The sequence below is a fragment of the Ammospiza caudacuta genome, chromosome 5 (genome assembly GCF_027887145.1).
Source record: "Ammospiza caudacuta isolate bAmmCau1 chromosome 5, bAmmCau1.pri, whole genome shotgun sequence".
In the NCBI taxonomy this organism is placed as follows: domain Eukaryota; kingdom Metazoa; phylum Chordata; class Aves; order Passeriformes; family Passerellidae; genus Ammospiza; species Ammospiza caudacuta.
The window spans coordinates 63,181,085-63,208,510 of NC_080597.1; the positions used below are offsets into that span (position 1 = coordinate 63,181,085).

Sequence of the window (27,426 nt, forward strand, 5' to 3'; positions counted from 1 at the left end):
GGGGAGGAAATTGAAATTAAAGATTAGTATCTGATAAAAACAAAAGGATAGAAATTATTACTGTGCTTGGGGAAAAAAAGCCATGAATTGCTCCAGTTCCTTGACACAAAAGAAGCCTTTAGCATCTTGACATTTATAGCGGCAGTATATCTATACACACTGTCCCCAACTCTGAGAATAAACAACACTGAGAACACATGGCAACTCAAACAGCCAGCAGTAGATGGCAACATTCTACTGCCAGCCAGGGTTGCTTGGTTATTTTTAACTTGCTCACTCTGGTGGGGTGGTCTCAGACACCCCTTTTCAAGGCACATAGTTCTGCTGACCCCACAAACTAGGGAGGTGAAAGCAGACCTGACTCTCTCATTCACATGCTTTCAAGTTGATGTAGTCAGTGACATTACAATGTTTTAAGGCAGTTTTTATGAAAATCAAGGAAGGTAAGTGACCCCACAATATCAGGAAAAGACTGGCCATCACAAGACAGTGAGGATCTTCAGCTTGGGCATGGATTTACTGGGGAGGGGAGGAGCACTCAGCTCTTCTCCCTCTGTTAGCACCAGGAACAACAACCCTGTGTCTGTGTAGTTCCCACAACCACAAAGGTCTGAATCCCGTTTAGCCAGTTCAGTTAGTAAAGGTCAGTCACACTAAGACACACATGCAAGGAATGGATTTTGTCAAGTTCTTAACAAAAATATGCATTTACCTCCTTCTCTTTGAACTATGTGGTACAGATGAACCATATGCAGAATAGACTCCAGATCTTGATCTTGGTAGCCTTTCTCATGCATGTCTTCCACCGAGTCTGGATAGATGACTTGATCCCGTAGTGTTCCAATGGACATGTAGGGCCTGAGGAACAACACAGGGAAACTGCTAATCTGAGGGTGGCTTCAGGTGAGCACATCTTGCTGATTTTCTATGAACAGGGTATGAGGCTTTAAACACTATGTTGCTGAAACTGGATTTATCCAGTGGGTGAACATTTTTTTAAACTTACCTTAGGGACAATGCATTGTTTCCATAACAGTTGATTTCATGGTAACAACAAGGGTAGTGTTAGCATGGAAACAATGACAGATTAGGCAGAATAAATATCCACTTCATAACCCATTTTGAATGCTTTCACTTGGAATCAGCAGAACTATCCTGTATTCAAAGTTTGGCACACTTAAGAGATTTAGAAATTGATTTAAACACGCATGTTAAAATCAAATTGTAACAAAAACATAGTAGCTCAAACTGGTAAAGATTTCCATGTTGCAGCAGGAGACACACAAGTCAGACAAGAAAGCACTGAAAACATTGTCTGCACTGAAACCCTTCTTTCTCTACTATTCTGGAGTGCAGAAATTGAACTGGGCATAACTTAGCTGGCTCTAGAAGCCACTGTACCACCTCTGACTTGCAAAGTAGCACACATTGAAGGGGCCGGTCACCTTAAACCTCCCAGCACCAGCCTCCCTTCACCAAGTACAAGGCTGTGCTGTATGTGAAGCAGCTTCTTAATCACCATATTTCCAGACCAGGTAATACCATCTGTCTTAGTCAAACAAGCTGCCTCCAATTTGAAGCCAGAGTTCCCAGCCATGGCTGGGGAATGGCTATGGCAAATTGCCACAAGGTCATGAGCTGCGCCAGCCTCTGGTACAGCCCAGGACCCAAAAATCCTCCTAGTCTCAAAACAAGAAAACTGAAAGAATAGTTTCACAGCTTTCTAAAAGACAGCAGACCATTCAGGTTAAGACAGCAAAGGCAACCTAAGACACATCTACTTGACCATTTCCTTTGCTGGTCTAAGGATTTCTTGTGAAGGACAAATATTCATCCTGTCTCACAGACACTGCTGATAGCTCTTGGAAACTGGAAACACCAGAGGAACAGTCTGTGGGATTTTGAGTTTGAAAGGGTAAGTCAGAGCCAAAGAACAGTCAGGCTCCAGACTCTGTCCTGCTTTCTGTGCCAAGTGTTCCACAACTCCCTCTGGGTTCATCTGCTAAAACAATACTAGTCTTATTAAAGCTGTAGTGCCAGGGGATGTTGATAAAGAGGAGCAGTCAAAACTGGGCCAGCAATGAGGAGGCTTCCAGGCAGCTTGCTCTTGCCACCAAAAACTGCTTCCAACAGTGTGTTAAAAAGCAGTCAGTTTTCTTCCCTAAAAAGCTCTGGCCCCACGTGGTGGGAAGGTCTCAGTCATGCAAAGGCTTTGCCTGGCAGAGATGTGTAACACCTCAGCAGATTTCTTCCCTTCCCTTGGAGATGTCTGCAGAAGGGTGGATCTATCCATTGTTAATCTGAGAGTCTCTAAAATACACTACAGAGTAATGTGAAAGAACTCACAGTGCAACAAATGAAGGATTAGAGAACTAAAGCTGCCATATAAACTAAAATTCACATGCAAGCTGGCATCAGCTGCATTGGTTTTAGTGCTGCAAACATCAGGGTGAACTGTCTGTACCCGCCTGTGGTTAATCTACTTTCACCACCAACTGGGTGAGGATGGGAAGGGCAGGGGATCTGAACTCTGCAAATATTTGGTCAGCTCTGTGTTGTGGCAAGCACCCAGATGGAGCAAAATCAGAACCACAAGTCAAATCCAAGCACTGCTTGCTCCTCTTTGCTCATTGTTCTACTCTGCTTGTTGTGGCAATAGCACTGCTCTGGGCCGCTGCATGAACACCAGCACCAAGTGCAGCGAACCACTTACATTAATTGTGATATTGCAAAATCTCAACTCTAAGCATTAAGTAACTTCATGAAGTAATGAGCTATTACATATCCAAAATGCTCTCCATCTAAAATCCCAAAGGGCTTGACTTCTTGCATGTGTGGAAATCACTTCACTTGCTCCAGACTGCTGCCACCTCTGGGACAGAAAAGCAACTCCACCTGGTCTTAGAAAGGTTTAAATCAGCAGGTAAGGCTGTGTAATTTAGGTGAAGCTGCAGGTAAGGGCAAGGAGGACAGAGTAACCTATCATATAATTTGCCTGGGGTTTAATACCTCATTCCTATGAAGTATGATCCTGTAATGACTAGGAGCTCTGAGATTTATTTAACCTATGGCAAAACAGGGAAAGCGATGCTCAAACACACTGTGCCAGGACCCTGGGTGCCATGACCTGAGCAGGACCCTGGGTGCCATGCACTGTGACAGGACAGTGGGTGCCATGCCCTGTGCCAGGACCCTGGGTGCCATGCTGTTCACTGGGTCACCAGCAATGCTTCCTGGCCTTCCTTTTCCTTCTGGCCTCACAGCTAAACACACCAGTACTACCAAGCCTGCCTCTCTCCACCTAGTTTGTAAAAATTATAGAAAAGCCCAGCTTGCAGCCCATCAATTACAAACTAGCAGAAAATAAGAATAGCTTACAAGGAAACTACTGTTAAGAGGCAGGAATTATGTGTCCAGAGAGAGAGTTACTGGAAAAAGCCTAATTATATACTATAGCAGTCAGAATCCTCAACTGGAAGGAGGGAGACTTTAGTACCAGTGTTTTTTTTTCCCCAATGCTCTCTAAGATAAAATCCAGTAACAATCTTAACCCTTCAGTAGCACTGTAAAAACATTTAAAGGAGGTTCTAATCTTATTTAGGTGCTCTCAGGAGAGACTTATGGGTTTAACATTTAGCTCTCCGTTTGCAACCTAAGCTGCAGCAAGTGGCAGAAGGTCAGACATACATTTATACATAGAGATTCCTATAGGTTAACTCTAGGTGGCTCCCTTTACCTTCTACATAGATATTATGGACCACTTTCCAAAAGCTCAAACATCTAGGGGATCCCCCCATATTTGAATTTTCTATCATCTTGCCTGTTAAGATCACAATTTTACAAGCTGCTATACTTTGTCTGGAATCACTTCAGCAAAACTCCAGTTATTGCAATGTTCCTGGTTTAGATTATTAATAAAAATTCCAGTTTTTGCCAACAGCAAATCTTGATCAAGAGTGATCAACAAGAAATAAAAGCCTCCACTAATTAAAGTAACTGAATTCTTAACTCCTCAATGACATCAATAAAATAAATAGAAAAAAAAAGATGGCACCACCACTACAAATTTGAGAAAATAAAAGGTCTTGGATGAACATGAATTAAGTTCTTTTTAAGTAGTGTTGTATCCACTGCTCTTGAACAGAAGGTGCTATCATCAAAGAGTTAAAAAATAATAAATAATATTTATCAAAATTTAAAAACCACAACAGGCTGTTTGTTTATCACACTGTGTCTAGTTCATGGAATTTTAGGGCCAGCTAAAGTTTCAGTAACTGTTCTAAATATATAAATAATTTATCTGTCTTTAAACTACCCTACCCTGAACTTTGCCCTTCCCTCATACAGAACTGGCCACAAACATCCTCTAAATATTTCAGATAGATCAGTTACCTATTGGAAAACCCTACCAGAGTGCTAAAGACCATAATGCCAAGGAATATAACAGGAAATGAAACGCACAGTATGAAAGGCTGAATTCTCAATGCATATAATTAGAATTTGATATCAAAGGCTGAAAAAAATCACATTAATCACTCTGTGGCTTTTTTTTTTTTTTTTTGCAACAAAGCTGTGTACATTTCTACAAGAAAACAATCTAGGAGCAAAGTGCTATTCATACTCAGGTATCGTTGAATCTCATGATTTTTTACTATTACCTAGAACATAGACAGAATATTACTAGAGATGGCAAAAATGTTTAAGGTGAGCAATTCACATAATTATTCAATTCAGTCTGTTTGTATCTTGTGATAAGCAGAGAACACACAGAAACACACATCCAATTAAAATTAAACCATAAACAACTTCTACAAAATTTTAGCAGCTAATGCATTCTGAAATAATTATACCATCAGCAAGGAATCAATCAAGTGAAAAGGAAATACTCTCTTTTCCTAAACTACCTCTGGCAGTACTGATGATAAAAGGATTTATCTGGATGCATGATCATGAAGATCAATGAACTGAAGAACAATGAGCTGTTCTGGACAAGGTTCTGGCCTGCCAGTCCCACCAGGCATACTCCAGCCTAGGAGTGTGTTTCTGAGTTTTACCACAGCAGCGTAACACAATGAGCAAGGCAGTTCCCCTCACCTAGAATGATCCCAAATCATTCACAGCTTTGTAGATGAGAAGTGACATTATTTCATAGGGAAGAGGAAGTGTAGACAGCAAAGCCTCTAGAGCAAAGGCTGGTTTTGCTCTGGGTCTCTACAGTGCTCAGTTGCCCATGGCATAACTTCTTCCATGCACTGTGATATGAATACACAAGTGAAACAACTGCCAACAAGTGAGAAGCCACACACTACACTGACTTCCTTGTCTTATCTGCTGTGAAACACTGCATTACACAGGACAGAACAAGACAGAACAGAGATACACCATCAATATGGATACATGGAACAGTATTATAGACTTTTTATAAGCATTATTGATATGTGATGTGACTCTTCAAGGGAGCTGTAGTAATAAGCAGAAACTGAGATTGATAGGGTATAATTAATGCAAGATATTAGGCAAATAACCAAGCCTGGAAAAGTCTTCCCTCTTGGGAAAGCCACACTCCCAGCTAAGCTATCTATGTAGGTGCATACATGATGAACTGAACAAAAAAATCCCACCTGCTACATTATCCCAGGAGACCATGACATAATTAATGACTAAAGAACAACGAAGTGAAAACCCGGTGTTGTGAGGACTACTCCGCATTGTCAGCAGAAAAGACTCATCTCACCTAGAAGTTACTGATGTAAGTCTGAGTTAGTTACCCCTGGCCCTCTTTGCAGCCAATGGTGTCCTCTGGTGAACTGGTACTAGGACACAGCCCAAGCAGCTGCAGTGAGCCCAGCTGGAACACTGTTGTGCACTGTGGAGCTGGTGACCTGTGGAACAGCTGCCTTGAGTGGCCACAGGCCTGTGCTACACTTTGCTGCATTGTGCAGGGTTGTGCTGCACACACAGCTTGGCCCTCAGGCCTGTGCTGCACTGCACTCCTGGCTGCAGATAAACTTTGTCAGCTGATCTTCACAGAGGAGCTGCCAGCAGCTTCCCCTGGCACCAGCAATAACACCACTGGCTTGTCCTTGTCTTTATCTTGAAGTGAAGCAGCATGTTCTCATGGTAACATCCTTTGGAAATGACAAATGGCATTGTTCACTCCTAAGAAAATCCTACCAGAGTGGTCAAGACCATAGTGCCAAAGAACCTGAGTACAGATGGGCCCAAGGGTAGCACATGCTGTGCTGTGACCAGAGGCCTGCCTGATGCTGCACAGTGCTGGGCTCCTGAAATCTGATTGGATTCAAGTACCACAGAACTGGTGATGGGACTGGAGCATCCCTCCTGTGAGGAAAGAGACCTGGGAGAAGTCTCAAGATCTTATCAACTTAAATACCTGAAGGGAAGGTGCAAAGAGGACAGAGCTGGGCTCTTCTTGCTAGTGTCAAGTGACAGGACCAGAGCTAATGGGCACAAACTGAAACAGGAGATGCCAAATGAGCATCTAGAAACAATTTTTCACTGTGAGGGTGATCAAGCACTGAAGCAAGTTTCCCAGAAAGGCTGGGGAGTCTCTGTCCTTGGAGATATTCAAAAGACATCTGGACATGATCTTGGGCAAACAGGTTTAGCCTGCAGACAGTCAAACACAGAACCAGAACCTAAGAAATGTGTCAGAGTGAGCAGACCATGGAGAAGCTGGGAGAAGGCTGAATGACCTTGGAGCTGGGTTGCAGTTATGAAGTTTTGGAGCCCAAGACACGGGGGCAGGCAAATGGCAAAGCCTAAGGGGCATGGAAAGAATTACTATCTTCACTTCAAGAAGGAGGTGTTGTCTATGTCTACTGCCTGGATTTTTAAAAGCATAGGGCACTGTAATGGAGTTTCTGATTGAAAACAATAGTAGGAAGGAGAAGAAATTACTCCCAGGGAAGTCGATATCAGTTGTTATTAGAGCTCTCAGCTGTCCTTCCCTTACAAAGAGCCAGCATCCTTTTAGTCTTTTTATATCCAGCTTTTTATGTCAGGCAGATTTCATAGTTTATGTTTCCCAGTGCTTCCCATTTTTATGTAACCAAATTGATTCTCATTACTTGATATGCATAAGGTATCTGAAGCGTGCTTTATGATGCTCCTAGGTAAAATATTATTGAAACAGTAAACAGTTGCCATTCTGTTCATCTGTCACAGATCCTTGGTTGCACAGTTTCAGGGCAGGTGCATTAAGCTGGAGGTAACTGCTCAAGCTGGACAGAGTAATGGGAGCTTAGTGCAGAAACTAGGTCATGTAAACGCAACCACCATATTACTCCCTAACATGCAACTCTGTCTGTACCACTGTTAAGCTACACAGAGTTCTCAGTTAACCTCTAGGTGAATTTCTTCCCCTCGCACTGCTATCAAAACTGAATTTTGAAGGCAAAAGAAGTTGTGGATACCCCATTCCTCTAAATGCTCAAGGCCAGGCTGGACAGGCCTTTGCACAACCTAGTCTAGTGGGAGATGTCCCTGCCCATGGCAGGGGGTTGGAACTGGATGGTCTTCAAGGCCTCTTTTAACCCAAGGCATGCTATGATTCTGTGAGCTGCTCATATCAGCAAAATGAAACTAACACAGATTAAATAGACTGTCATTGTTTTGCAGGATAGATCCTATAAAAACCAGCCATGTATTCAGTTCTTACAATCTGTTAATGGTTTTGTAATTATAAAATGTTTGTCAAGCTTAACCTGACTACGTACTTTTAAAAAGTTCAAAGCTTATTGTTCCTAGCTTTTAAATGAAATTTCATAAACAGTCTGGCACATGGACAGATGACTGGAGTAGAAGTTGAGTATGTATCAATACATCTCAATTCCTCACCTACATTTGGTCCTCTTGGACCTCCCCATAGCCACACCTTGCTCCAGACATGCCCCAGTCTGAAGGCACTGAGGGACCAAAACTCTGGAGAATGCTGAACTCCTTCACAAAGATCAGTTTAGCAGTAGCCCTTAAATGTTGGATTTATGTAAATATATTTTAAACCTAAGGTAAGCCCCAAAGCAGCAAGCTGACTATATACTTCAGTCTGGAATTTATGCAACACTTTCCTCAATAACAGAAAATACCTGAAAACTGTGCTTTAATCAGCTGAGTCTTGTGTCTGAGCAGTAGGGAAGACACCTGGCATGGCTTGAGGGGGAGCAGCAGCTAATCCACAAAACCATTTCCCACCTCTGCCTTTCAGTGTTGGTGAATTTTGTACAGTGTCCTACCAAGAGGTACTGCCATTACTTGTGAGCAGTCAGCAGGTAGACCTAATAATAAACATTCAAACTTTGCAGCTCTGAGTGAGTCTTCATTGGAAATTGAGAGGTTTCACAGAGATCCTGGTGGCAAAGCTTCCACCAACCTACAGGGCAGCAAGGCAAGAACTTAACTTTTCCAGATGAGGCAAGATGGAACTTTCATTAACCAGGAAGAATAAGTACAATCATTTCTATAGGAATGACAAAAAGGTGAAACAGAAGAAACTGTGCCCTGGCCAAGGAGAGAGCCTGACAGCCCTCTCAGATGCCAGCCAACAGTTTCTAACAAACAGCAGAACTGTCTGGAACTGATTAATCTCAATAGAGGAAAAGTAAGAGACAAAGTAGCAGGCAATCTTTAAACCATCTCTATATCAATATAATATGCAAACTATTGCACATAGTATGAAGTGTGTTATGTTTTTTGTTAATGCTTATCTATCAAAGACCTTTTTCTCCTCTGCCAGATAAGTGGTGAACTTTGGAAATAAACACATTGAAAAGGACCATCATGAACCTGATAACAGCAAGTCCACAGACAGATAGATCCAGTGTGCCAGGGAGCAAGTATCTGTACAGCATGCCATGAACTGATGGCAAAGGACCAAAGGAACAAGTCAATGTGGTGATGCACTATCAGCAAAATGCTGAAGGGCAATGACAATCACTGGTGCAGTGTTGGCATGTGCAGAGTACAGCCTAACTCCACCAGACTCAACTAAAAACATCACAGTTAAAGGCAGAGCAGTATCAGCTGAAAACAAATTAGGATGTGCAGAATACAACACAGGACAGAGACATCTGAGCCCATCTAAACAAGATGAGGCCCCAGAACTCGCAGAGGTGGATTTGCACAGCACTTCATTCAGGCTGCTTCTCCAGCAGACCACACACTAACAAGAAAGTAGTCTGATACAGAAGAACCATATAGATACATCCTCCACTTGCACAAATTTCTGTGTCATATAGGGTATCTGAAAGTGAGAAACAACAATTTTGCAAGATTAAATTGTTTAGATAATCAAGAACTGTTTCAGGATGAGTGGCCACTACCAACTACTTTGTGCTTAAAACAACATTTGACTTGCATTATAATCTTTGAATTTTCACGTGTTTATAATGTAAAATTTATTTTATCACTTTATTATTTACATCACTTAGAACTGAAACATTCTTGCTTCATTCATCCACATGATAAATATCCTTGGACTACCTGAGGCAAATCACATTAGACATTTGGATTACTTAATAGAGGTAAGGAGAGGAAAAATATCTCTGTGGCTGATGTAATTTTGTTTTGTATCCAAAGATATTTTTAGAATAGAGAAGGAAAAATGCCAGACAGGAAAAGACTTGTATACAAACTCCAAATAAAATACCAGAAATAGAGCCAATGTATGTAAAACCAAACAGCTTAGGAGGGCCAGATAAACCTTTAAACTGTTCTATTTCAGACCGTCCTAGCATTGTTAAGAAGGCAGCAAGACATAGGTATATAAATTTTAAATGACAAAGAACAAACAACATTTGACACTAGTTTATCTTCTGTTGCCACCCTTTTAGCATTTGATAACCCTGGTGTTGAAAGAAAGCAATGTTAGAGACCTACTTGAATGAGCAACAGCAAGAGAGAGAGAATGCAGAACTGGACCATTGCTGTGACTGCTGAGAAAGTGGGTAGGTCTTCTACTAGAATGGCACACAGAATAACAAAGAAACCATGAATGCTACTGGAGAAACACACTTATCACAAAAATAACCAAATTATAGTAAAAGCAAGCTGGAGAGAAAGAACAGTGACAATGCATGAGGAGAAAGAAGTACAATGTATTACTCCAGGCTCTATGGGAATCAGTCCTCAAGAAAGAGAAAATGCTGATGGACATTTTAGATATATGCTGTGCTAGGAAGACTCGAGAGTCATGATCAAAGGTTATGGAACTAACAGGGACTGCATGAGACATTCCTCCATGCAAATAAGACAATATGACAGAGTAAGCAGAAAATTATTAACAATTTCTATCAATAACTCAGTGGTGATTAGAACTTTACTACAACTTATGGTGCAGAGATATTGAGGAATATTCCTGTGCTGTTGTCAATGTAAACTGCAAGTATCTAGCTGTGCAATTCTGCTGGCATTTAAATCAAACTAAGGAAATGAGAGCCACCATATGTAGAATCTGTTTCCTTACAACTGAAAAAGCTGAGACTTAGTTGGAGAGCAAGAAAGGCTGTAGTAAATGCTAGGAGGAATTGCATGCTAGAGTTCTCTAATTCCATGAAGATGGAGTGAAGAGTCTCTTCCCAAGTATAAGACCAACAGAGTAGAAGTAGGGCACAATCTGGAGAAATAGGCTACTTTCAGATAGGTTGTGAAAGGCCAAGTCCCAAAGTGCTTCAGGTACACCTTGTGTCACTCTCTACAACTTCCTGAAAGGTGGCTGCAGTCAGGTGGGGACTCTCCAAGCAGCAACTGAGAGAACAAGATGACACAGTCTTAAGATGCTCCAAGGGAAATAAATATAGGCTGGATATTAGGAAAAGGTTTTTTATTGAAAGAGTGATAAAGTACTGGAATTGACTGCCTGGGGAGGTGGTGGAGCCACCATCTCTGGATATGTTTAAAAAAAGACTGAATGCGGCACTCAGTGCCATGGTTTAGTTGAGGTTATGGCATGGGTTGGACTCAGCCTTAAAGGTCTCTTCCAGCCTAGTGATTCTTCAGCATCATTACTCATATGACCCATTACATACTTTTGTTAATTATTTATTATTTAAAATGATGTTTCTGAATTCTGATTTGAACCATGGTTCCTTACCAGCCAGAGTGACACGTGCTTATTTTTCATTCATGCTACATTCTTGGCCAGGATTCAAAGAAGAATGCAAAGAGGTGGTTAACAGAAATGAGTTTTACTTTGCAAAAAAGGGACAGAGAGAAGTAGAAGAAGGGGTGAGAACACCCACTCTGCCAGTTCCTGAGTCTCCTATGAGATCTGACAACTTGTTGAAGTGTGACCAGTTCCTGAAACAACAAGGTGCTTCAGGCACCAAATGATGCCTGAAGGCTCTTCAAGCCTCCATCTCTTCTGCCTGCCCTCCCTTCTGCCCACTCTCCTCTTGGACAGACCTGTCAGGGATGGTGGCAGAGCCTGAAATTCCTGGGCTTTTTTCACCCTGCCCCCCATTTGTCCCATCAGCATCCACCAGAACTGTGACTGATTGTAGATAAATTCTGCAAGGCCTAGTCCTATATAAGGGGAGGAAAAAAACCCTCACAATGATTCACAGCAAAAGATAAAACAGCAGTATAATTATGCTAAGTAATCTAAAAACTCAAAAAGACAGGAATTCTTAAGGCTCTGTTTTAAAGCTTACAAACCACTAAGTAATGCTAACTACAAAGTGTCTGCAGTGTGGATGAAATTTGGAGTACACAATGAGCTAGGTCATATTTTAATAAATCATAGCTTTATATCTAGCTTTTGTACTTGGAAAAGACACATGATTTCCCACACATTTCTGGAATACTATGCTGGAACATTAAAAAACAGAAATGAAAAAATAATCTTTTCAGTGAGCTACTATTTACTGAGGAGTATTTGTTACTCAGCAGTCACTGTATTCTCCACCATTCATGTGTGCAGATGAGGTTTCACACACTTGAATCAGAATGGGCTGATGCAGAATTAAACTCAGCCACAGGAATGCCAATGCTTCAATGGTGTGCACTAATGGAAAGCTCTTAGACCAGAGATGTAATGTATACACACAAACACAGGGATGTCATCCTAACTTGCTGCTCTGATGGACATCCACCCATTCAAGAGCTTTCTGCTGCACCCCAGTTTCAGCTACCCAGCAAACACAACAGTGAGGTAGGCTGGTGCCAGGCTGATGCTATCCTGCCACCTCCCAGATCCTGTCAGTTTGAAACGTTTTCCAGAACACTTTCCAGACTGACAGGAACAATTTTCCCTAAGGTTATGATGAAATACAAACATGATGAAATGTAGGCAGGGCACTCTGTTCTTCAGTCTAGAATTCACAGAATTGTGCCTAACAAAGATAAACAGAAGGTAATCCTGATAAAGCAGCAATTTGCACATAATTAATACGTAAAATGGTTGCACCAGCAGGACCTTACAAAACAAACCTCTTTAATTTGGTGACAGTTTACAAACCAGTACACAAATTTTAAATGTATACTAGAGCCAGGGACAGACAAAAAACCCAAGTGAATGTGTGATGTATTTAGGCCATAAATAAAAGAACTATTAAAACACTCACAGGTAGGTTAGGGCAAAAAAAAGAGAAAAGCCTGGACCATGTAAGGCAATGCACACAAAAGCCCTAAAACTCCAGCAGATCTGTGCAATCTTGTCCTGAAATGTATAAACTTCAACTTAAGAAATTCTTAATATCTCAGATATTCATTGAAGACTCTGTATGCCCAAAGAACAAATACACTGGGCAAAAAACAAATTTGAGATCCTCAAGGACAGCCAAGCAAACTGCTGTCCTTTATCAACCCCTTCAGCCACATTCACCCAGAAATCCCTACAAGGTTCAGTCTCAGTCCCTGTCCAAATACGAGGCACTTATGAGTGACAGACCACACTTCTGACTGTACAAAACACACTCTGACACAGCTGAATTGTCCTCCAGAGTACACTTCAGAATCCTCAGCCACAGTCAAGGTGTAGCACTTTTGCAGAAGAGCTCTCTCTGTCACTCCTTGTTGGCCCATTTACCCAGACACTGTCTGTCCCTGGGGAAGGGAAGCACAGAGCTCACAGAGAGGCACAGGGCTGAGCTAAGGCAGGGTCCCTTGGGTGCTGCAAGGACACCATTCCTGTGGCAGATCCTACTAGGATGGACTGCATATGCCAATCCCTACACTGCACATCCCCAGTCCTACAGCTTTGGTCACAGAGGGCTGCAAAGACATTGGGGGAATTCTGATTAAAACTTTTTGAAATGTTTCATAGAAGACATCTGCCGGACATTCTTCCAGCACTGCAAAGTTAGGGGAAGCAGCTAACAAGAAACACATTTATGGAATGAAATCCCAGCAGATGTGATGCAATCCCCTGAACCAGCACCTTGGCAAATTTGCCTGAATGCAACAGGAGTCTGTTTGCTTTCACAGGATAAAGGGAATGTAAGTAAAGGGCTGTAAGCAAGCCAGCCACAGACGTTGACCTGAATAGGGGCTGGGATCACACAGAGGAAGGAAGTGGCTGAAACTCAACATTTTCTTCAAGAAAAAAACTCAGATTGGCTTTTATACTGAGTAAACCAGTCTTAAGAATGTTCTGCACAATGGGTGCTCTGAAATAATGTTTTGAAAAACATTTAATAAAGTATTTTGCTCCAAACTCCTGAATAAAAGTCTTGAGTGAATCAGAAAAATGACAATGCCTAGCAATAAATTATTTGAAAAGAATCATAGAGCAGATATTTGAAAAGAATCATAGAGCAGTGTTCTTTGCTAGCTTCACCTGCAGCAAGGAAAATCTACTGATTAGTTCAGTATATTCCATTCATCTTAATATCTTGTACTTTTCAAACAAGGCTACAAATTGTTATCACAAATAGTTCTTTTGCCCATGGGAAGAAATGAACTACAGGAAGTAAAGATTCAGTGTTTGACTTTGCTTTTGCAAACAACATAGTTAGAGGTCTCTAAGGAGATATTCTAGAACCAATTGCATAAGAGTATATACTGAGAGTCCAACAGCATGTCAGGGTACAAAGAAAGGACAACACAGCCAAGCTTCCATTAGTGAAATGAGCACATATTATTAAAAAGGCAACCTGCAGTTACTGTTGGATTGGACTGTGGTCTTGCAGTGTCAAAGTTAAGTTTTGGTTACTTTGACACTTAACAATCAAACCACTCTCACTTGTTTTGATCCTTGGTTTTAAAAGAAATCAGATTTGAGATACACTAGGTCTATTTCAAATTTCTTTCAGACTCCAGTCTGTTCCCACAATCCCAATTATCCAGGACTTCAGCCATTTGAGGAACACAGGATCCAACACAAGTGTATGCGAGCCCTTTCCAATGACTAATGATGCTGCATCACCAATGAGAAAAGATCTCTTATAAACACACTTCACACACCTGAGGTTGTGCTTACCACCTTTTAACTTGGATGTACACATCACAGATTAGAAATATGAGAAGAAGGGTCAAAATTCATGTAACCAGGCAAGAGGCACCACCTTCAGCAAGACACATACCTTTGTGGTATATAAAACATGTGTTGTGGAGGGGGCTTGTAGAGAACTCCTTCATACACAGGCCACAAACCACTTAAAATTCTGAAGAGAGAACTCTTTCCACAGCCATTGGGTCCAGTGATTAAAAGATTCATCCCCTCCTCGACCTGCAAAGGGGATGAAAATGCAAAGATATTACTACACAGTGTATGCAGCACAAGAGATTCCAAGACCCCTAAGAGGGGTTACATAAGCCTTTACATAAAATTATCAACCAATTTCATTGATTAGCTGCATGTATTCTGGAAGCAGTAGCACTAGATAAAATATGTGGGCTAATATAATGAAAATAATCTTCTTTATATCAGAGTATCTCTATAAATTAATGTTTACAGTAGTATATGGCAGTAATATTTATAGTAATATATTATTATGTACATGTACTGTAATATGTGATATGATTACATTACAGCATCAACACATCACAGTCAGAATCAATTCTTCTAATGCAGATTGGGTCCAAAGGTGTCAACAGTGTTTCAAACAGTGTTGTGCCTATCTGTGATATTAACTGCAAGTATAGGAGGTCAGTCAAGTGATTTGGAAAATTTATTTCACATTGCCATTTCCCACTTAATTGTCTCTGTTAACTTGGCTATGATGACAAGTGATATTTTTTACTCATTTGACTATTACCCTGTGTATATGAGTGCATCTTCATGCATAATTACAATGTAATTATCTGTGTTTTACAGAAATATACTGACTTCTGTATTTTCTTTGTTTCTGTCTCTTGAGACGAATAAACAGAAATGTCTGCTTGATCATAAGGTTGTAATTTTACAATTCTGAAATTCCTACACTGAAATTGTTGCAAGTTTTGCCATAGCTAGGACCATTTCCTCCTAGTTTCTAATTCAGAGGAAAAGGAAAATCCTGCTTTAGCTAAATCAAAAGATGTGCTGGAATTGTTAAATTTATTTCAGATAACTTCAACTCTTTTTAAAAAGAACAGCATCTGCACTGGAACATCAGATCAGGATACATCCTGGAAAGGTCACTCATTAAAATGGTGAGCAGGTACCAAGAGGTGTCTGGAACAGGTTTTTAAAAGCAATACAAGTTTCTGCTGAATAAATGCTTCCCAACTGGACTGGGGAATGAACTATGCTGTCAGCTATTAGTCAGTACTGCTCTTTGTGGTGATCAGGAAAAACTACAGGTTTCATTTTTTCACTGTTGCTGTGGCCTCAGACTTTTAAAGGAGCCTTTGTGAGGAAAGCACCCCAATTTAACTGAATTTAACTAAAGGTGGATGCATACTCTCATATACACCTTTGAAAAATCTCAGGTCAGTTTTTCACCTGGCAACAGCAACAGAAATCCTCCCTGTTCTTTCTCTGAGCAGGAAAAACTCCGCATGTCTGCCTCCATTGAGCTACTATGCCTACCTTTCTGGACTTCCCCTTTTATCCATATGCTCCTCCAAGTACTTAACATAAGGTATATGAATTCTGTGCTGTTTATGTTAATGTGATGGCAACAATCAGAAGATTCTTGCATATCATCTTACTTTGAAGTTTAGTCTGGAAACCACCACATCGCCGTTCGGAGTAATTATAGGAACATTTTCACAAATAATTCCTTGATCAACATCAATTACTTTCCCTAGGAAGAAAAAAACCCAAAAATTAGAGTTTGTGAAACCCTCCATTAAGCAATCACTTGTGACAGCCTCTGTGCACAACTGAGTATATTTTCAAGCAAGGACTGGTATTTGAGACAGCTCTTTTATGTGCTTCAGGTTCTCCTATTGGAAAATCTGGACAATAAATCTTAGCTAGTCCAAAAGACACTGTCAACAGCAGCCAAGAATGTGCAATGAAACCCAAATTTGATCCTAAACACAATGCACATTAGGCATCATAAATATGTGATGAACTATAAAGAAGTGTTCATTCAAATTCTACTTGTATTTTCTGTATTCTGCTTTAAACAGCTGTTTAATATCAAGCAGTAAAAAGTTCAAGGACAGCCTTAGCCACAGGCAAACCAGTTAACCTTCTTTGAGGATTTAATTAGGAATCACTACCAGCTCTGAAAGTTGGAGCACCTTTCAGTCTCCTCCAGCAACAAGAGCAAAGGAGAAAACATTTAATGGCTTGTTTCCATCTCTTTTTGATGCCACAGACACTGTAAACATGTCTTGTAAGTATTTGCAGAAACTCATAAAACATTTCAGTCAGGTAGACAGACTTGGCATTTGGATTTCTGGCAAACTAAACATACCATCTCTATTGGACATTTGGATACTCTGTAATACAAGGACTTTGATATTAACTGCCCTAGAAAGAGTAAAAGAATGAAACTAACTTCTCAGACAGCTGCTAATGGTCTTACCAACAGAACCCAAACAGCTGGATTCCTAGAAAAATATTAGCAATTACCTTAACAGACAAGATGTAAAGGAAAGACATTTCTTGTTGTATTAGAAAGCTGTTTATTTGTAACATAAACTAATCTGAACAAAGAAAAATGTAACAAAGTTAGTTAATTATAGAAGACTCTGCTAGCATTTTCTTCACTTAAGCTTAGTCTTACATTCTACCTTTAGAGGCTCTTTCTTCAATTGATTTCAACTTGGCAAACCATAACAACCTGGGCAGAAATTTTTATGCCATGTTTTAGTTCAAGTGTTCTTTTTTCATAAAAGTATTTTACTTACAACAGCATGAGAGTATATGGGGAAAAAAGTGTTTTTTCTGTAGAAAGAAATTACTTTGAAACAGTGGAGACTCTGTAATTAAAAAAAATCTATGATAAAATATAGTCAGCTAGTAAGAATTAAGTAAACTTAATTCTTATTTCCTGATCCTAATTTCACAGCATTTGATTGTAACTTTAATATGCTTTTAAAGTATATTTATGTGCAATCAGAAACACAATTTGACAGTATTTGTACAAGATGTACAAAGTTCTGTTTAGTTTTTAAAATTCTGAATTATTAAATACGCTATAAGGCAATATTATTATCTGTAAAATATTATTATTATTATTGTCATATTTTCACACTTACTGGCAACAGTAAATGCAAGGCGCAAAACAGACACTGCTTAGTTACAAAGACTTATACTGGATGATTGAAAAGGCAATAAGTATTATGTGCTGAAAGAGCCATTGGGGAAGCAGAATATTAAGATTTTTCTCCTCTAACAATGCAGGCACACACAGGCATGTGAGCACGTGCACTTTTATCCACACGTAATCCACTCTTCAGGGATTTCTGAAACATTGCAACCAAAAGAAAGGAGGAAAACCAGTATTACAATAGCACTCGTCATAAAAAATGTGAAGCCTGTGGCCTAGATTCATCTGGACGAAATTCTTCTTAAATCCTTGTGCACAATGCTTGGTCTTGGCTAGCTGCCTCTGAGAGCTACAACTACACAAGAGCAAATGCTTGTCACCATGGCTAAGGAGGAATTCAGACTGGATGAAAAGTGACTGTAGGGGAATGAAATCTTGGGAAAAGGTTGCAGAGAAAAGAGGAGTGGGTTTAGACATAGCAGATCTAAAGGGAACATGAAGAGCACACTTGCATATCTCACCTGTATTTGGTTTTGGTTTTAAACACAGTTATCTAAAAGAGACCCCAGATTACTTCATTGCTCCAGGAACTACAAATCTTTTCTCATGTACATGACAACATGCAACAGTTATAAAATGTGATTTATTTAAACATCAGCCAAGCACTACCAAGATCTATAAGATTAAGACATCAGCTATTTCCATACCTATCCACCATGCTGCATCACACTTGGTTATAATGAACCTTGTCAGAGAACCTTTAAGAAATATGAGCTGAAGGGCAGCACTGCTGAAATCGCTGCAAGAAGTTATTTCACAAAGAGCCCTTTGGGGCCTATAACTCTACTGAGGCTTAACTTTTCAAAAGCTAAAGGAAGAGAACAAGGCTTTTCAACACCACAGAGGGCAGTAGCAGAAATGCTATGTTGGGAAAATGAGGAACAACCCATTGCAAAAGCTGCCTTTGAGTGCCTCAGAGAGAAGCTGGATGCAAGAGGCAGAGAGAGGTGGCACAATAAGGAATGGATGTACACAGAAAATGCTCCAAGGAGTGTGGAGACAGAAAGACAGTGGCACCAGAAGACAGAGGATGGGGTCAGGAGGGAGAAAGTATGAATAATCAGATCATTTGGGAGGTGAGGAGAAGGGTAAAGTTATCATTTGCAGTTGAAGATTCCCATTAAATTATGAAAGAATGAGCACAGGCTGATCTTTAATCATGGAAAACATAGTATTTTTGGGAAAAAATACAGAACCAATCTGTCTTTTCTCCTCCTACTTCACACAAAATAATGTGATGGCTGAAAATGAAAATGTTAGTCTCAGCTTCCTGGAAAAAAATGAATGGTCTGAGGAAAACAGGCACTGTCAGTGTAAGAATACTACCATCACCATCACATATAATAGTATAGCTGAAATGCCTTTTCATTGAAAGTTTTTACAGAAAACATTTGAGCTATTTTGTGTATTAGAAAAGCACACCATAAGGACAGAGTTATAAGGAAGCGGGGGGTTAAAATGAAAAGCAACATGATCTCTGGGGCATTAAGGCTGCGAGGCTGATTAGCTACAGAAAAAAACCTCTGTTCACCTCCTGTCCCACTGCTCCATGCCTCCCCCACCACCCCTGGGAAATTAATACAAATATGAATTAATTACCTTTGATTTCTAAGGGCCCATCAATGTGTAACTCTGCCTTATCTTCACTCCTGCTGTTGTTTACAGACCCTTGAATAACAGCAGTTCTTTTGTAGATGCCTCTCCTCACCTCGTCAAAGACCGCAAACATGTTGTAGACACGGGCGGTGTAGCCTGCGAGCTCAGTGACCTGAGAAACAACAAACACCTCGTTTCAGTTTGCTTCACAAATTCTACAAATGAAATGTTTGGCCAAAGATCAGCATGAACAACAATGCTGATCATCACCCATTGATTTCCATTCCCTGAAATGCTGTGCTAACTCATATGCCACCTGTAGCTCCTACCCATCAGCAGACAGGACAGCTGAGCTAAGCCATGTAAGCCATGATAACTCCAATAAATGAAGAGGCTGTAGAGACTGCTCATCTCTGTAGTCTTCAATGAACAGAGAACAGCTACTAACATATCTGAAAACAAAGAGGACGGTACACAAGAAAAAACCAAAATTTCTGCATTTTCCAGAAAAAATAGAAGTCCACAGAAGTGGGAAAAAATGGCATCTATAATTGCTAATGTTTACTTGCTTGTATTCCTGAAATCTCCTGTGGGACAAGTGTGCTTTTCTGTGCAAAAGAGACAGCATCAGGGCACCCTAACCTAAAATACAGTACAAACCAGAAATGAGTCTTCTATCAACTGCATGCTAAATCTGACACCTTAGAACAGAACTGGGCATTTTTAAGATGGTGACGTCCCATAAAAGGGCTTTTTTTCTTCTTTTGTTTTTTTTGGTCCTTTGTCACAATTTTCACCTGGTGAACACAGAAACACAATAGATCTCTGGACCTTGTAACTTCATATTTATGGGATATGTAAGAGCTCCCAAAGAACTGCCTCCATCTTCTGGTAGTAAAGAATTAAGCCAAAGCCTTTTGTTTTAAATGTATTATTAGATGGTTTTAAAAGGATACATTTTTATACAAAATGCAGAGAGGACAAGAAAATTAAATCAAGATTATAAAATTCTTGGCTTGCTGTGGTTAAATACACACACCCCATGACTGAGGTTCACCCACTATCATGTACGTAATTCCAAGATTATTTGAAATAACTGGAAATAGTTCCATAATTCTCCTGTAAGTTTCACTATTTGTGCCAGATTCAGAAATGAGTGCTACCTCTGGCCACATGGCCATCATTTCACCAGGATGATGGAGAGAATCCTGCACCTGATAAATGAAACTCCTACCAGCTGTGCCCCAGGAGAACCATAACATGCAGTAAGCTTCTATACCATGATTGTAAAACCTCATTTTGTTCAAACACCAAATACCACCACCTAAACTATTGACTATAAAGAAAAGTTGAGCCCATCTCATTTGCACAGTGAATTACACTGACTTGAAGGAGGCTGCCCTGGGGAAGGAGGTGGGCAAGAACTGGAAATGCACTACCACTTGACATGGGTTCAAGTACACTGTGCTTTGGAAACTGCCTGAATCACACAATGGGAATGACAATGTGGTTGAAGTACTGCAGTGTCTTTTGAAGAGAAGCATAAATGTAAAATTAAGATGGAAATTCACAGAACTGCTCTTTTGTCTCATGCTGTCTGGATTAGCATCTTACCACGTTATAGACAAAGTGAGTTTGTTCAGTTCTTCCTCTACTATTTTTGGGTACTTTTTTGCCAAAAAAATAAATTCGTGTACATTATATAAATGACTCAAATTCTGAAAATAAAACACATATAACATCAGTGTATGATTATCTGGCAGTATCTTGACAGCAGATATCAAGCACGGAACAGCTAAAAGAGAACAGGATAAAAATCACAACCCACTAGAAGGACTTCTGAGAACAGCACAGACACTGGCTTTGTCAAAGTCTGTATCTGAAGGTGCCAAACCACCCCTCCTCTGACAATTTACAAAGCTGTGGCTGTTATGGCTGGATTCCAAATAACAGAATCCATAGTCTTTGATTAGCTGCCCAGCTAATGCATTCCTCCTCACACTGCACTGGGAAAAGGGGTTCCCACCAAAGGGATGAGCAAACACCAATTCAAACATGAAGAACAAACATTCAGAAGGAAATGCTGAGATTAATTTCTGACTCACTTTTCTTTGGCTTAACAACTGGCATTTAAAGAAATCCACAGGAGAGACAACAGATTAAAGCATAGCTCTACTGGAATTTGGGTAAAGACCTGAAACAACATCTCTGATCTTCTGGATTAACATTCTGTACTTCTAGAATACTTGTACTCCCAAAGTGAACTTTTTCCTGCTAAAATTTCTCTATTGTGAAAAATTACTTACAATTTAACAGGTTCACAAGATACTGAAAATAGCCTTACAGTTTAAGTGACCCAGAAATAAGTATTCAATTCTCCTTGTTTTTCATACAGAAACAGGTTTCCCAGTGAGGGGGAGATACCCCATCTCTGGAAACATTCAAGGTCAGGCTGCATGGGACTCTGAGCAATCCAATAATAGTCAAAGATGTTCCTGCTCAAGGCATGGGGGAAGTTGGACTAGAAGACCTTTAAAGACTCTTACAATTAAACTATTATATGCTTTTGTGACAGTTCCAACAGAAGAGTCCCAGTACACTGAAGGCAGACAGCCCAAATTCTGTGCTCCAAACAGAAGAGGAATTTGAACCTTTATCACTGACATTCCAGGAACATCTATTACTCTCTGATGACACCTGAACACAAGTATTAAAAATGACATCTACACATTGCACCATACAGGCAACTGTGCACTTTAGACTCTATGTGAACTTAACCCTAAAGATCAAACTACCAGCTGAAATACCTCCATGGATTTAGTTGCAATAGAATTGTCCTTTAAAAACTGCACTACTTTTAAAAAATATTTTATATGAAATGTATATTGTTTTTCATTTCTTCCTCTTCTGTTTCATGCAATGCAGGATGTACAGTACCTCTTTGTATGAAGACATAATCCTTTCAATAGCATCTGCTCCAGAGATCAGCAAGTTTCGTGATGTAGTAAAAGCTTCTGTTCTTTCACTAACCATTGCCTGCTTCTGCCCATCTTCCAATTCTGAATGCAAAAAAAGAAAAAATTTGTTAAAATATTCTGCTGATCATTATCTCTACAAAGTAAATTATTATTGCAATGTGAGCTATTATAGAGCAGGCTTTTTCTTTTTTTAAGAAAAGTTACCTCTATGAAGACAAGCTTTCAAAAGGAACTACTGAATGTAACTAGCATAGCTTGGTCAAAAAGAGTAAGTGGGAGCATATGGAATTCATCTTGTTAGGCAAAACTCCTGTTATTTTATCTATTTATCCACTTGGATCATTGCCCTTTTAATATATCATCCTACAACATAAATTTTTCAAAATATGAAAAAAGTGAAACCTAAGCAATTATCTGAAACAAATTTTGAACATAATTTTTAACATTTTTGTGATTATTAATTTTCAACCTTACTTATTTACTGACTGCATGTAGAAGGAACCATTCACATTTGTGTAAATCTGGCAACACTATTATATTTCTGTAAGAAAGCAATAAACTATCATGGTATCAAAGGCAAGGTTTCGATAGGATAACTCTCCCTCACAATGAAGTTTCTCTCTTCATCTGATCCCAGAACAAAGTTGTGGGGCTTTATGTATGACACTGCATCCTGTTAACAAGAATATTCTTGCTCCAAAGAAAGGACTTGTCTCATAAGAATGTCCAGCAGCATTAGGCAAGGAGAAAACAGCAGGATTATAGAAGACATGTGAAAAGTAAGTATATTTCACATATTTACATACATTATTTTGCAACCATGGGCCCTATAAATTTAAGTTGCAAGGTTTGTTTCCTGAAGGAAACAAGATTTAAAAAGAAGTGCCTGACTATTCTGAGGCTAAACGCTGTTTCAGTGTTTATAATTGCAACTACAAATCACTGGTGTAGTAAACCAGTGGTGTAGCAAACCACTTTTAAAACATTTCCACAAAAAAGATTTACAATGAAAGATCTAAAGGGTTTTCTGCATCACATAACTTGATATGTATCTCTATAAATTGCTTAAATTTTTTGCAGAATGGGATCAGGATATTACTTTTTTCCTAAGTTTGTGAAGTTTTCTTAAGCTTCTTTTTTAAACTAAGCTGATGCTAAGAATCATGCTAGGCAGGGTAACAGGTGGATCCACTGTGGCAACTCCTGTACCAGCAATTGCTATCCATGTTTCTACAGTGCTCATGATCAAGAAAATCTGGGAGGAATTCCTTGCAGGTGTAATGCAACCATAAATTTCATGGGCTAAGTCAAGCAATGCAAGAGTAGAGCAAACAGAATTTTCTTACTCTCATTTCCCTGACAAATCAGATTCTAGAAATCTGGTGTCTGAGAATCTACAGGCAGTACCAAAGCCAGATGTATCTTCCTGTCTTTATTAAGTTAAATCTAAATGTTATTCTGTTTTCATTTACACATCCATAAAGGATTCCTACATAACTAGATCACTGAAATACACTGTATTACAGTAAAATACACTGGAATAATTTAATATACAATAATTTAATTATATATTAATATATTATGAATTATATATTAATTATTTATTATTAGCTAATTACTATTACAGTGAAATACACTGGAATAATTATTTAATATAATAATAATTAAACAGTGTATTTCAGTGTTGAAATAATTGTTTCACTGTATTTCACTGAAATAATTAATGAAAAACTTTTAAAATTGCTACATCATAACTTTTCATATAAATTTGCATGTGTGTATATATATATATACACAGAGAACATCTATGTTATTTTTCCTGGGTTTAATTATGATGTTTTCTCACTTCAGCTCTACATCAACACACTGTTGTTGTATGCCACTTGCTTAGACACAATGAGAGACATGCTTTTAAAAAAATATATAGAACAGCTCTTGAAAAGAAGACATTACAAAATTCTTACTAATATGTCTCTCACTTCAAAAAGTTATTTCCACTCCAAGAAGAATACATTTAGTGAATAGGGAGAATTCAGTAAATTCATTAGTAAAAGAGGATTTGAAATTTGTTTACTTCTGACACAGCCAATTTTTGCTGATCTTGGGATTATAGCACATGCAGCCTATGCTATATAGAACCACCACAATTAAACCATCTAGGAATCAGGTATGGTTTAACTGCAGTAATGCAGCATTCCTCCTTCGTGTAAATGCAATATTTACTGATGGCTGCTTCCAGCACCCAGGCCAGCTCATCTAGCAAGAGTTTAAGGATCTCTACAAGCCACTGCATCAGTCAGATAAGGCATATTTAAAAAACTGAAATTATACAGAATTTATGAGCATTTCACAGGCCCAAAAGAAAAACTCTTCTATTATATAACCCACCAATATAATTTTTCTTGAACTTTTTGTCCAAAACATTTTTCATATGGCTGGCCTCCTGGGTTAGCAAATGTCACATTTTAACAGACTGTCTCTGTTTCATACAGAACCTAACATTTCCATTTTCCTTTTCCTTTGTTTAATTGATAGTCACACTTATTTTATAAACAAAAATAAATATTCCCTGTGTCTAGAGAAATCAAAGTCCTGCTTCAAAAAATAGTTACTCTCCATAAACTGAGACACATTTGGAATGTGAATTGTTTAATACAAAAAGAATAAGAAATGTTATCAAAGAGAAATCTTATCTTTGCCACCTAAATTCTTCACTGAAAAATATAACACAATTTTAAAATTTCAGTCAGAAATATCACTGTCAAAGATACTGTTCTTCTTACTGTTCACAGATACTGTCGCTGTTCTTTTTTCTTATGACTGAAGAATTATTGTTTTACTTTTTCTTTCTCTTCCCTGAAGAAGTGTACAGAATTTTTGGCTTTACACCAGTAGTCTCAAGTCTCACCATGGTACCAGTTTTGTACATTTCCCTGACTCTTTTGATTTATCCTAACACAAAAAATCTACTTCCTTCAGATGTTAACAAACTTGTTGTGTGATCTGCACTGTTATCCCAAGCAGGTCATGGTAATTTCAGGTGTGCTTGATTTTTTGAATACCTGCAGTACCTCACACTGGTGTTGACAGTGCTGGCAGTATTATGTCTGTGAACCACCATTATGGTAAGCCTCAGGACTCAATAATAAACCCCATGTTTTAACAGTTTAGGATGCTGGTAGTAAACATAATTCTGCTTTACAATGTGAGCCACTGCTGCATCTTTGTTCTCTCCCACATTTGAAATGTATTTAACAAAAGAACAAACATGAGTAACAGGAATGTTATTTAGTTTAGCATGAGTACAAGTCCTTTTTTATTCATGCTCTAATACCAAGGAGATATTTACTACATGTGGTTAAATGCTCCTTTTCTTGATTGTACTCACTCCCATCTTAGCAGAAACCCCCTTATCACTTTTTCTGTTGTGCTGATAACCTTCACTGTGAGGTGAAATGCCTTTGTACAGCCTCTTCAGTTTGGAACAAGACATTCTGATATATTTGAAGCTGTTCCCAGGATGCCAGCCAGGGTGCTGCTGTAGTGCCCTGCTAAGGCACGTAATGGGCAGCAGCTCAGGGAGCTGAGCACACAGCCCTGCTCTGGCACAACTTTTCAATGAGACAGCTAAACCACGTGGGCACTGCACAAAGCCATACCACAGCTCACACCAAGCTTGTCCACTTGGACAATCCTCATCTGGAACATAACTTCCATGAAAGAAACAGAATCACTGCACAGAAAAGAATTCACTCATTCCTAATTCAAAGCACACAATTTAGAACTGATCCTTCTGAAGACTTTGTAGGATTCATGTTCTAGGAATCCTATGAAATTCATAAATATATTAAGTTCTAGTTGTGCATGAGGAAGCCTGTTAAACTAAATTAACCAATACATTTCTTTTTGCTCTCTCGTTTTCTCTTTTTTTTTGTTTTTAATGGTGTCTGCAGTAACAACGCTATCTGAGTCTCATTTCACTTCCAGGAAAATTGTGATAGCATGTCAAAAATGACACCATCCTAGCCTGTAATCTGAATTTTACCTTCTCTTCTCCCAGGGAGTCAGGGAAAATGAACGGTTTCCAACAGGTCAACAATAAGAGAAAAATTACCTATAATTATTTGTAATTACACTGGTTTATGGAAGGAGAAGATAAGCACTCTATTAAAGTTCATAGTATCATTTTGCAAAGGGAGATACTGTAAAAATCAGCTTGCCATTCCAACAGCGACTAATGAAAAGGTAGACTGCAATAATCATTACAATCTCGGTGATAACAGGATTCTCTAAGTCCTGACTTAATATTATTTATCACACACTCCAATTAGGATCATTTGCTCAGCTGACTTGCTATGCCTGCAAGTTATACATAAGACACAGATGTTGTAAGAAAGTCTGTGAAAAATAAACCAATGTGAACAGCACTCAAGGGAACTACAGTCTTTTGAGGACGTAACTTTAAAGAAACATTTAGAAATCAGATGTTAAAAGAGATGTTATTACCACCATCTGCAAATCCCGTTGCGGTGATGATGGGCACAGCGACCATGATCATACCACAGCTACTCCAGACATACTTCATCAGGAACTGCTCTATCATGATGTACCATAAACGTTTGGACAAAATGAGATTCATTTGATCTGTCAAATCCTTGTAGCTTTTTTGCAGTTGTTTCAATTCTACCTATGGTTAAAATAATGAAATAATTTATACCATGAAACAAAGATGGACATGTAGTACAAGATACGTTCTCATGTGTAGAAGAAATAATGGGTACCCAGAGTTGTCACTTCTGAATCACAACTGCCAAGTGGTACTTCACACTCACTGTGCTGCAGTCTCACAGCAAAAGTGCACAGCTTTATGGAAGTCAGTGGACCTGGTTCTTATTTACACCACTGTCCCTCGACAGAACACTGGCAGGTTTTCAACTCTTTTAAATTTAAGATCTCTAATTCATACAGGAACACCATAGCAGTCACAACAGTTCATTCTAACAACCAAAATAAGATTGATTTAATGTCCTTTTAATAAAGTTGCAGCTGTAGAGTTTCACAGCAACTGAAAATTATGTTGGAAAGCATTTGGGAATCAATTATCTTCAGTGACTTAAAGTTGCAGAGTTGATTCCTGAAATGCTGCTTGTTTCTGCAAGCAGTCTGGGGAAAGAGAGAATTATCCC

At 39.1% G+C, this 27,426-nt stretch overlaps 1 protein-coding gene across 1 annotated transcript in view; it reads right to left on the reverse strand.

Annotated features, from left to right (window-relative positions):
* The window catches only part of ABCD2 (ATP binding cassette subfamily D member 2), a 42,498-nt gene that overhangs the window by 13,091 nt on the left and 1,981 nt on the right, over positions 1-27,426 (reverse strand). The window contains exons 2-7 of the mRNA XM_058804896.1: positions 26,747-26,927; positions 22,200-22,321; positions 19,266-19,434; positions 16,093-16,187; positions 14,541-14,686; positions 713-858 (exon numbers count right to left, since the gene is read on the reverse strand). Of these exons, the coding sequence (XP_058660879.1) occupies positions 713-858; positions 14,541-14,686; positions 16,093-16,187; positions 19,266-19,434; positions 22,200-22,321; positions 26,747-26,927 (859 nt within the window). The remainder of the gene's footprint in view (positions 1-712; positions 859-14,540; positions 14,687-16,092; positions 16,188-19,265; positions 19,435-22,199; positions 22,322-26,746; positions 26,928-27,426) is intronic.